Raw genomic sequence first — 13,201 nt, forward strand, 5'->3', positions numbered from 1 at the left:
TGATGTTGATTACCTATTGGCCAGTGTTTGGACTTCGGACCTTTTTTCCTCATAGATGCTCTTGTAGCCCTGGATGAAGGAAAGGTAGGACTTGGGAGTGATGTGGGTGGAACGGCGGTATCTGAATGCAAATTAGAATTAATGTGATACATTGATAACACATGGGACAAACTGCAGCATCCATCATCTGCTCAGGACAGACAGTGTTGCCCTTTCTTGTAACATTTAAGGTTAAAGTTAAAGTACCAACAATTGGTGTGGTAAAATTATTCTCTGCATTCGACCCATCCCCTTGATCCACCCTCTAGGAGGTGAGGAGAGTAGTGGGCAGCAGCGGTGGCCGCGCCCGGGAATTATTTTTGGTGATTTAACCCCCATTTCCAACCCTTGATGCTGAGTGCCAAGAAGGGACATGTCCCATTTTTATAGTCTTTAATATGACTCTGCAAGGTTTTGAACTCACAACCTACCAATCTCAGGGCGGACACTCTAACCTCTAGGCATTTGCTAACATTTGCTATAATTCTTCACATTCTATGTATCGTTTTATGACTAAATAATATGAAATTGCTGATCAGTATACTATACCTCTGAAAGTAATCAACACACTTCTCAGCCACCCCATCTTGGAACGATCCCATGCATTGAACCACCTGGCTTTTGACTTGGGGCGAGCAGTCGATATCAAACGCAGACACAAAGTGCTCTGAAACTGAAGGACACAACAAAAATTGCTGTAACGGCATAAACAAGACGAGAAACCTGAAGTGTACAAAAATAAATTTAAAAATAATATTGAGTTTAACATTAAGAGGTGTTGGTGTGACATTTACCCATACATGCATTCATTTTCAGAGACAATTAAAGAGGAACATTATCACAATTTCAGAAGGGTTAAAACCAATTAAAATCAGTTCCCAGTGGTTTATTTTATTTTTCTACGTTTTTTTCAAAATTTTACCCATCATGGAATATCCCAAAAAAAGGCTTTAAAGTGTCTGATTTTTTATCTTTAAGTCCATCGTCCATTTTCCTGTGACGTCATTTAGTGATGCCAACATGGCGGATAGCACAGCAAGATATAACGACTTTAGCTCGGATTCAGACTCGGATTTCAGCGGCTTAAGCGATTCAACAGATTACGCATGTATTGAAACGGATGGTTGGAGTATGGAGGCAGATAGCGAAACTGAAATTGAAGAAGAAACTGAAGCTATTGAGCGAATAGCTATTGAAGGTATTCGGCAATCGCCTTCTAACCAACGATTGAGTGTCGCAGGGTATCCATACATCTCTGTGCCATGTCTGTCGTAGCATCGCCGGTAAAATGTGCAGGAGCAACTTAAATCTGTCGATTGGTAAGTGTTTGTTTGGCATTAAATGTGGGTGGAGTGAAAGGCTGGATGCAAAAATAGCTACAAATGTTCATACAGCTAGCCTAAATTGCATTTTAGCATCGTGTAGATGGTAGTCATGCCGCAACCAAATATATCTGATTAGCACATAAGTCCATAACATCAACAAAACACACCTTTGTGATTTTATTGATTTTATCGTTGGAAATGCATCTGCTTTGAGTGTCACAGGGTATCCATACATCTTTGTGCCATGTCTGTCTTAGCATCGCCGGTAAAATGTGCAGACGAGGGACTTCCGGATCTTTTGACACTGGTGCAACTTGAATCCATCGATTGGTAAGTGTTTGTTTGGCATTAAATGTGGGTGGAGGGAAAGGCTGTATGCAAATATAGCTACAAATGAGGCATAACGATGCATTTTGTATATATAGATAGCCTAAATAGCATGTTGGCATCGATTAGCATGCAGTGCTAATCCGAGAGCGAATAATAAAAAGGCGTTTAATCCGCCAAAATTCACCCATTTAGAGTTCGGAAATCGGTGAAAAAAATATATGGTCCTTTTTTTGCAACATCAAGGTATATATTGACGCTTACATAGGTCTGGTGATAATGTTCCCCTTTAAAATAAACAATAGAGAAGAAGACTATATTGAAACAAACACTTATGTGTACCTGCCACAAGAGCATCTTTAGGCCAGCGTCTAAACCAGTCCATTGTGCACCCAGATATCAGCGCCGGGAATTTTAGCGCCCGGTTGCGGAACTTTTCCCCAACAGGTGAAAAACAGAGAATGACGTGAAGATTGTGTCGCACTCGTGACATGAAGTACTTGTACAGGTTTTCATTGGTGGGCGGTCGCCTTGGAAACTCCCGTTTCATGATCAGGACGAGATCACTGAGAATCTCATCTATTTCATCCCGAGCAAACAGGTTGGACACCTGAGGGCGTAAGAAACTAGTTGTTAGTTGGATCAATTTACTATTTCATACCTAATAGATTTTAAATGTGGATTATTTTGATATATCTGTAATCCAATGAGAATGAACAGCCAATGTTTTTATTACGGTGGTACTTCAACATAAGAGTTCCCCAAATTAAGTATTTTGAGATAAGAGCTGTCTCTCAGCTAATTGTTATGCTTTAAATTGCAAGAAAAAATTGGAGCTACAAGCTTCCCCGCCATGAGTTTGTGTAGCAAATGTCACAGTGAACCCTGTAAGATCCAACTAAAACAATTGGTCTTACTCGCTAGCATTAGCTTATAGCTAGAGATCAACATAACTTTGTTTTCAAACCGTGCGAAGGAAGAAAGTGTGTGTAGAAGACATTGTAAAGAAGAAGAAGAGGACAATATTAATTGGATTAAACGAATAAATTATTGAAAACATGTCGACTCCATTGACCACCCCCTCCCCCCGGAACCCCAAAAGGGACAAGCAGTAGAAAAGGGATGGATGGATGGATGTCGACTTGGTGAAGACATTTGAGCGTAACACTGCAAGTGTGCACCATACTGAGGCAGACTGAATCGAACGCCAGTAAAGAATGTTAAAATAACATCTAAACACCGGACATTTATCCATGAAAGTATAGAATAGCGGCCAATGGTGTGTTTGACGGAGGAGCAGCTTAAAAGAGATACCGTAAAAGTCCTCTCTCAAAGGTAATTACCATACATTATTAATATGTTACTTCATAAAACTAATGTAGTTTTTAGGAGTACATTCTATTGTATTGTTTTCATACAAAATGTATTATCTAAAACTAGTTTTTCTTTTTGAAAGGCATGTTACATGTTAAATTTGCGGTGTTTGGGGGGCAAGCAGCAATTAAATGTGATTAAGTTAATTTTATTGGGAGACATTGATTTGAGATACAAGTGTTTTGAGTCAAGAGCTGCGTTCCAATACAAAGTAAGCTTGTAAGTTGAGGTACTACCGTAATATATAGTGTAGTAATTAGGGGTGTAGGGGAAGCATTTGAGTTTTTATTTAACCAAACCAACAGCTCTGTACTGATCTCCCACTCAGTACACACTTCAAGTGACTTAAGTAATGCTGACACTGTATCGATCTGTTGTGGTAAAGATGGAGCTGAGCCGGAAGGCAAAGCTCTCAATTTACCAGTCGATCTATGTTCCCATCCTCACCTACGGTCATGAGCTTTTGGTTATGACCGAAAGGACAAAATCACTGGTAGAAGCTGCCGGCGGGGCTCTCTTTTAGAGATAGGGTGAGAAACTCTGTCATCCGGGAGGAGCTCAAAGTAAAGCTGCTGCTCCTCCACATCGAGAGGAGTCAAATGAGGTGGTTTGGGAATCTGGTCAGGATGCCACCCGGATGCCTCCCTGGAGACGTTTTTAGGGCATGTCAGACCGGTAGGCGGCCACGGGGAAGACCCAGGACACGTTGGGAAGACCATGTCTCCCGGCTGTCCTGTGAGCGCCTCAGGAGCTGGACGAAGTGGCTGGGGAGAGGGAAGTCTTGGTTTCTCTGCTTATACTGCTCTCCCCGTGACCCGACCTTGGATAAGCGGGAAGAAAATGGATTGATGGATGGATGTGTACACCAGCAGCTTATAGACTTGTGTGGCCAATGTACTGTATGTACAAAATACAATTAATCCAACAATTACATGGGTGTGTCTTATATTAAGGTGAGCTCCATAGCCCGGGAATCATGGTAATACAGTAGATAACCATTCTGATGTGTCACTGAAATGTAAAGAAAGCACACGATATGATTGTCAATTGGATCGCTGTCCCCTTGTTTCGAATTTACTTCACCCTGCTGTCTTTTACTGTTACACATTGCCTTAGTCCACATTCAACCAAAGATATGGTGTTTTGCATTTTAACAGCTTCTCCCTACACCACTCACTAATGAGAGATGTGTGTGTGTGTGTGTGTGTGTGTGTGTGTGTGTGTGTGTGTGTGTGTGTGCGTGTGTGTGTGTGTGTGTGTGTGCGTGCGTGCGTGTGCGTGCGTGCGTGCGTGTGTGTTATCCAACCACTACGTAAAAGACAAGCTCACAGCAGCCTTGTTCTCCTCTTTGTTTCTCAAAACTATCACCTCTGTCACTATCCCTCACATTCACACCCCAATAAATTATCTTTTCTTGCTGACGTAGCTTCAGATAACAGCAACACACACACACACGCACGCACGCACACACACACACACACACACACACACTGGCTCCCATCTCAATTTAGCTTTCTCAGTAAAACAGCTGCTGCTGGATTTGCCAATACATTTAAATGTATGCATAGGAAAAGCAGCAAATACCAGAGGTGTGGACTCGAGTCACATGACTTGGACTCGAGTCAGACTGGACTCATGAATTTGATGACTTTAGACTCGACTTGACAAAATGTAAAAAGACTTGCAACTCGACTTAGACTTTAACATCAATGACTTGTGACTTCACTTGGACTTGAACCTTTTGAATTTACAGGACTTGCTACATTCCCCAAAACCCAAAAATTTAAAAGTTATTCAGGAGCGCTCCGTAACTTCCATTGTGTACGCGTGTGTGTCAGCGTGTGCGCTACCTGTCAGAACAACAGCCAATCAAATTACATCCACTTTATGTTCGTCCCACAGCATTCATCCAATCAAATTGCAGGAAAACCAACGAAGAAGAGCTCTCAAGAAACGCACCAGTGAGGGAAAATTATGCCAAAAATTGTCTCGTTCGGGTATTAAAACTACGACTTGGTCAACAAAAATGAATTCCAGTATGCAAAGCATGGGGTTAGAATTTTACAGACAGAGACGCAACAACTTCCAACTTCGTTCAACATTTGAAGTTGCACAAAGAAGGGTAAGTTTTGAATGTAAACTAACGTTTATTGGCTAAGTAACCTAACTTTTATTTGCTGTGTAGTTAAATCAGTGAGGCTGTAAACACGCTGCTAACGTTATAACCATAAACCTGTTCTAAGTAGACGCAGCTTTGAGCGCTACTGCCTACTGGCACTGACGTGATGCGGGGCCACCATCTTCTTGGAGTGGTGATCCGCTCCACTCAGTGCAATTCATTTGGCAGGAGCAATGAACTGTCCGCGCATTTAATTAATCTTACCTCACTGAATACCACTGATATTCACGCGCTTTTTTGTCATACGTATAACTATGATAAAGGACACATGTTTTGGCGTGTTCATAGTTTGCTTAACAGTAATAGAATATTCTTATATGCTATAAGTGACCAGACGTCTGAGATCAAAACTGGGAATAGTAATCCAAGAAAAGGGGGAAAAAAACGGTCAGCTATTTTTAAATTGAAGAAACAATATGATTAGGTTAAATATGCATGCGTATATCCCACATAAACAATGTATGAATACATTAGATATCGATATATCTTACGGACCTATAGACTGTATCTCAGTTGCTGCAGCAGCAGAGAGTTTATTCTGTCTTGACACGTTTTATTGTTATTTTGTATTACTTTGTATTGTTTACAGTGATTGTTTTGTATGAATTTTTCATGTATGTTGCTTTGGATAAAAGTGTCTGCCAAATCTCAGCTACAATCGGGCGGAAGGCCAGCGCCCCCGCAACCCCGAAAGGGAATAAGCGGTAGAAAATGGATGGATGGATGGATGGATGGATGTCTGCCAAATACTTAAACATATATGAACACCTGAAAGTCTTTATATCAGCTAAAACCACCAATCTGTTTGACTGGATTCAGAATAAAACCAAAGTCTGTCTTATCCAACAATGTTAGTATTTGAGTATTGTTACTTGAAGACTTATTCCTGGTTACATTTATACTGTTAAGAAAGGATTGTCTTATATTTTGCCTAAAATGAGAATGCATCATAATCAGTGGCGGCTGGTGAATTTTGTTTTAGGTGGGGCTGAAAATTTGTAAAACAAACCCCTGTAGGGGCGTCATCCTCCCCCAGAAGATTTCTTTGTGATTTTCACGTACAAATATTGAAGATCGTTGCTCCTTCTCAACTCTGTGGTAATATTATTTTCACAAAATACAACCAATAGTATGTTAATGTTAAATCTTGTGAAAAGTAATCCCCCGATTCCTATTTTCAACAGTTCGCTCATTTGAGCAGGAAAACGCTGATTACCAGCCCAGCATCTTTGTTTTCTACCTGTCAACTGTCAGTTTAGGCTGCTCGGCGGCTCCTCATCACCACTTCAAGATGGCGCCCAAATTGCTTGCGTCACAGCAGCCAATGCTGCCGCTACTTATAAGGTGTCTATGGTTATAACGTCATTGCAAACACGACAATCTGTTTGTTGCGTCCACTGCAGTTCGCTACCTTTTCATACTTTTTGTCAAGTGACTTTTTTTAAGCAGGGTCGCAAGAGGTACCTACACATAATGTTACGTTAGTCAATGTATCACACACAGTAACATAACGTTAGACGGTGGTCAGCAGCACCGTGTATTTTAGCCATCTACAAAAAGACAAACATAGTTAAATAAAGGTCAGTTAAAATGTATACTATATTAAGAATATGTGTATATATTCCATAGGGCCCTGACATCTAAAAAGTACAACTCTGTTCATTGTTATGTTCGTGTATTCGTTATGTTTTTCATGTGTACGCACACATAAACACACATACAGTATGAGATGAGAACAATTAGATAAGGTAAGAACAGGATAGACACTGCTGTGGAACTAGTTACAATGCAATATGCCATGGAAATACAATGTTAACACTGTGCAAATAAGTACAGTTGCACTTATTTTTTCAAATGTGTTTATTCTGTAAAGGAATGAGTTAAATGGTTAAAATAACTGGTTAAATGTGCCATTATGAAGTGCAATGAAAGTACTATTTTTTTTTATAATGAATACATAAAGTGTTTTAAAAGCATACACAATCTGTGTAAATACATTGGTCTGTGGTTAAAAGGACTTGAAATGACTCAAAACTTAAAATGCAGGACTTGGGACTTGATGTGAGACTTTATAGTCTTGACTTTGGACTTGACTCGGGACTTGACTCGAGACTTGAGGGCAAAGACTTCAGACTTACTTGTGACAATGACCTGGTCCCACCTCTGGCAAATGCAGATTAGGGATGGACATTGAGAATTAGTTTTGGTGAACATGTTGTAGTATATAACATGTGCTCCTAAAACATACCTGTCCTAATGAAATAAACCCAATGAGGTAAAGACAAAGAATGGACGGAAATAATGACGTTACTGTATCTAAGAATGTAAGATTATCTATAGAATGTTTCCAGATGTATGTGAATTCAGAAACCTAAACAACATTTAATTCTTCATTGACCACTCTCTATTCACTAGAGGAGCTTTGGAATTTCACAGGACTTAGAGATACACAACTCAGAGAAGCTGTTGAAAGGGTAGAGGAGAACTTGTTTCAATCATATTCATTTAAATTGAAAAGTCAAAAAGGAAGAGAATCATAGAGGCATGATGCAAAGTCTAAAATGTTTTTTAAATCATTTGTCCATAGAGGATCATATTATATCCGGTGCAAGGGTTGGCATAGGGATGGCTACCAAATTTGCTTTAAGTTCACAGATTTCATGTCAAATCACGTTTGGACTCCGTGCAGACTCAGCTGGACTGCCCTCTATGTAAAGTTAAAATTTCCCGTGCCAACAATGCAAGACGAAGGCAGTCAAAAGTACAGTATGGTTCCACTTTTTAAAATTTGTCACCTTGATGTTAATTTACATGGATTTTGCCATAAACATGCTAGAGATTAGCATAAGCGATTTTCCATGATCTCAACAACTCCAAATTTGGTAACATGCTAGTGTGTAATAAATACAATACTTACTGTTTAAACACGTTGTAGGTCTCAAAGAAAGACTGGCACATTTAACGTAAGAGCAAAGACTACTTCCTGGCTAAAAAAAACCGACTAGTCTATACACTACTTCCATTCAGTGGAGATGGATCAGTTCAGATAATTGATTGACATCATCATTGCAGGAGTGCGCATCACTCATCAATCCTATTCTAGAGCAGTTGACAACAGAGGGAAACCAGATTACATGGACACTGCTTCAATGGAGCAAAAAGTGTAATGGAAAGGAAATTCTGGTCGATATTAACACCATCGACGCATGCATTCCACCGAATAGTGGAAACAACACCATCACGCCAGTCATCATCGTAAAGCTTTCCAACAGGAAATCCAAAATGGCATCGCTGAAACAAGGAAAGAACTAGAGGGTGCAAAAGTGTAAATGAAAGAGCACCTCACAAAATACAATGCTGACATCACCAAGAAGGAAGCAGAGGAAAATTCATGAAAATTGGCGCTGCAACTGCAAAATTTACATCAAGCTGAATGGAGTTCCAGAAGCACGAGTTCTTGTTGTCAAAGACTTTGAGAAATGTAGACAAATATTGAAGTTGACAGCGCTTCAACAATGACAACGATAATGGAATCTGATGGAAAAAAAACATCTATTAACTAAATCACATCAATAGAACCAACAATATTGAAGGAGGAGGAGCGGTGTAGTGCAGAACCCTAAACTACAAAGTGGTAAAAAAAAACAAAAAAAAAACATGTAATTTGCTATTGAAAAACATATTAGAATGTTTAATATTTAAAATCTGTCGTGAAAAAGGAAAAATGTATTGATCAGTTGTTTATATAAAACACCTAAATCAAGCATTGTAACATTTGAGAACTGGATTAAGGCAACTTTTATGGAGATCGGTCAAAAATACATTTCCTTGTGTGGTGACTTTAACGTTGACCTTTTGAAGTTCGACTCCTACCTTGTTTACTTCTGTGGCGACTTTCTTAAAGTTTTGTAATCAATCAGAAATATCAAACAGCTAAAATGCGCCACACACGCACAAGTGTAGAGTGTTTTACCTTTTTCCCATCATGCACTCAAATAATTTTAAATGGGTGTAATTTTGAAAATTTCAATGGTGTTTGAATATCCACGAAGTTCAGTGAGCAGGTTGTGTTACGTGTGACCATGTGTGTTGTACCTTATTTTATGTTTTGATTTTTTTGTATTTAATTTGATTTATTTTTTTATTTTTATTTTTTTTGTGGGGGGTTACACCATGACTAGGGAAGGTTGTTTAGATTGTGTCATATATGTACATGTTATGCTGTTGTACCAAACTTTATTCGAGGGTCATTAATCTGATTTACTCACATCGGGCCCTGTTCAGCAACTGTTCTTACGAACAAATGTTGTTCTTAGGCCCACTTACGAAATTTTTAAGGAGATTTTTTATTCACCAATGTTTTCTTAGCTCTTAGGGAGGCCTATTTTTTTTCTTAAGTGTGACAACTTCCCTTACTTCTATTGTCTAATGTTAAATTAATATCATATATAAGAAAAACAATATATATATATATATATATAGATAGATAGATGAACAGATAGATGGATAGAGATGTTTGTATAAATATGTTTATATATATATATATATATATATATATATATATATATATATATATATATATATATATATATATATATATATATGTAGAGAGAGAGAGAGAGAGAGAGAGAGATAGATAGATAGATAGATAGATAGATAGATAGATAGATAGATAGATAGATAGATAGATAGATAGATGGATGGATAAGACAGACAGACAGACATATAGCAAAATGAGCAATATATACACATTTCAAAACACTGTGTGCGTGTACGCGCGCATGTACACACCATTTCTTTTTAACAACCTCAATTGTGCGAACCTCGCCGCTTGACACCATGTTTACTGCATCGGTTATGGTACCCCAGATCTTAGCTTTATGTGTGACCTTAAACCCTAAAGGTTTGCACTGCTGAGGATGACTACTTTGTTTTTCTCCACTTCCTGCAGTAGAACCTCCATTTCTGAACCCCACCACTTTTTATTCCGCTTCGGGGCTAACGCCGCAGTCCCCTCTTTCTTAAACTTATGTTTTGACATTATGTATTTCCCCCATGGGATAATACGAATTTCTCTCCTGTAATCTGTTTGTGTTTTCTTCATGTGTTTGATGTTCAGCTTTTCCGCCGGAATTGTATCCTTATTTGGGGAATTGAGAGCATTTACCTCTGCAAGTTACGGAATTATGGGTGTTTACATATGCATATTGGGGAAATAAGGGCGTGTTTATATGCAAATTATGATAGACACGCACACGCTAACCATTTGGCATTCAGCAACTTAAGAACAGCAGGTGGCAACAGTTTGGCCGTTTAAGAACACGTCATGAATTTGAATGGACTCCTATTTGGAAATCACTTAGGAAGAAAAATTAGAGGAAACGTTAGGAACTTATTGCTGAATGGGGCTCATTGTCCACAAGATAGCAGCAGGTCTATAGCCTTCAGACACCACCTGATTAATTTGAAAGCACTTTGCTGTGACTCATGACGTCTCGCGGGCCCGTAGGCTATAGTTTGGACACCCCTGATCTAAAACATTTGGAGGTTAACAAAGTTTGCTGTATACAGTATTACAGTATAGTACTTGTAAATTGTTAAAGGTTAAAAAGAAAAAGAAATTCGAATACGCACAAAATTACAAAAAAATGGTACCTTTGCATACTGGTATCGATTCCCAGATACCGGTAATTGGTTATGTATCGATTAAAATGTAAAATGCATCTATCCCGAGGTGGGCAGAAAATTGAAAGCTTTAAACAGCTCATCATCCAAAGATGAGAGGCAGAGACAGAACAAGAAAATAGTGTAAATTGTGTCAATGGGAATGGAAAAGGGAAAACCTGATGGTGTGAACAAAATGAAAGCTATAGTAACCATTACAGAGGTAGGTGAAAATGAAGTTTAGTGGCCAATGATTGATGGGAAAGTATAGAGTAGGTAAATTGCAAAGTAAATTATTTGGTTTCTTTCAAAAACCTGAAAAAGGACTGTACATGTTGGAAGCAGTAGTTCTAGGTACTGCATCAGACGACTGTGCTAACAGAAGTACTTGACCTTAAAGCTACTTGCTGCTGCTTTTACAGCTGCTGAGGAAAATCAATTTAGTACTTGAAACTGAAGAAGCTGTGAACCCCTTGAAGTCTTTACAGAGCCTTGTTTGTATGTTCCCAGAACCAACATTTTACCATGAGAAATCACTAGAAAATAGTACAAGTTGTTGTGGTCTATTTTTGTTGTCGTTGTTGTTCCTACTGCCCGAATGCAGGTGAGATAGGCTCCAGCACCCCCTGTGACTCTGAAAGGGACAAGCGGTAACAAATGGATGGATGGATGTTTCCAGCTGGACTATTTTACTGTAACATGAGTGTCAGTGTGCCCATCCAAGCCTTGCCATTTCCTTTTCACGCAGAAAAGAGACGGACAAATATTTACATTAACAAGCAGTGTATCGGCTAATAATGCTTCACAATATATATTTTTTGTTTTTAGAAGCATTTTTTAAGCAATTTTCTACTATAATTGTACATTCATATGAATTTGGAGTAGTAGTTTTTATGCTAAAATAATGCAATAGTTCTCGTTCAAAATCCTATTATGTTTACCTGCAAACAGCCGCCATACCATCAGACTGCATTAACAATTTCAACAGTTTGAAATGTCACTAGATCCTTGTGGGAAATGTACTTTTTCATGCTATTTGGGATAAAGAGGCAATGCTCAGAGCTTGTGCAAACAACATATCTTTTTAATACACTGTGTGCTATGGATTCCTATTGCAATTACAGAAATAAAATTTCACACCCGAGTGGAATACATGCCAGCTGTCAGACAAAACAAGTATAATTGAGGCTTTAGTTTATGTTTCTGGATGATGTGCATATGAGCATCCAATCCTGTGCTGGGAGAAAAGCAACATTTCAGATTCAAAGAAGCTCAATGTCATTATGACATGTTTGTGTTGCTGTAAAAGTGCCAGTGTCGATTTTTTTTTTTGTGTCACACAAGAGAAAAATTTGATACCAAATTGTTAGCGCTTAAGGAATACTAAATTGTGTGTGCGTAAGTATGTCGCCTTGTGGCATGTTCTCACAATGATTAAATATTGTGTGCATTATATACTAATATATATTTAATACATCCATTAAATCATTTCTACCGCTTGTCCCTCTTGGTGTCGTGGGGATATTTTATACAATATTATATTATTTTATTATACATTTATATATCAGATAACCGGCAACAATAATATCCAGGCCATTAACAGCTTTGCCCAACCAGTAATGGCAGCATGGACACTGGAACAGATGCTGGCCACTGATATCCAGACAATATTTCTCCTTACAATAAATGGAGGTTTCCACCCTAAGTCCAGCACACCCAGCGGGCACAAGACATTGAAACCATGTCGAACATACATAAATGTCCTTTAGCATTAATCATTGAAACAATGTTGCAAACTAATTATATTTTGAGTGTTAATGGCACATTTTACTGCAATGTTGAAATAATATTATAAATATGTATTTTATGTACGGTGACTATTTAGACATGGACATCAATAATGTGTGTAAATCTATATATATATATATATATATATATACATCATGGACAATAAATACATGTATTTATCGTCTAATACATATACATTCACACACTCACTAGTGTATACATATATATATATATATATATATATATATATATATATATATATATATATATATATATATATATATATATATATATATATGTATATATATATATATACATATATATATACATGTATATATATATATATATATATATATATATATATATATATATATATATATATACAAACCCCGTTTCCCTATGAGTTGGAAAATTGTGTTAGATGTAAATATAAACGGAATACAATGATTTGCAAATCATTTTCAACCCATATTCAGTTGAATTTGCTACGAAGACAACATATTTG

The 13,201-nt window shown here is 37.9% G+C and overlaps 1 protein-coding gene across 1 annotated transcript in view; it reads right to left on the reverse strand.

Annotated features, from left to right (window-relative positions):
- Window positions 1-13,201, reverse strand: part of dnah5 (dynein, axonemal, heavy chain 5) — a 240,506-nt gene that overhangs the window by 110,549 nt on the left and 116,756 nt on the right. Inside the window, exons 62-64 of the mRNA XM_061914766.1 lie at window positions 2,034-2,301; window positions 589-712; window positions 14-121 (exon numbers count right to left, since the gene is read on the reverse strand). Coding sequence (XP_061770750.1) covers window positions 14-121; window positions 589-712; window positions 2,034-2,301 — 500 coding nt within the window. The remainder of the gene's footprint in view (window positions 1-13; window positions 122-588; window positions 713-2,033; window positions 2,302-13,201) is intronic.

This window comes from Nerophis ophidion, linkage group LG11 (assembly GCF_033978795.1).
Source record: "Nerophis ophidion isolate RoL-2023_Sa linkage group LG11, RoL_Noph_v1.0, whole genome shotgun sequence".
Classification (NCBI taxonomy): domain Eukaryota; kingdom Metazoa; phylum Chordata; class Actinopteri; order Syngnathiformes; family Syngnathidae; genus Nerophis; species Nerophis ophidion.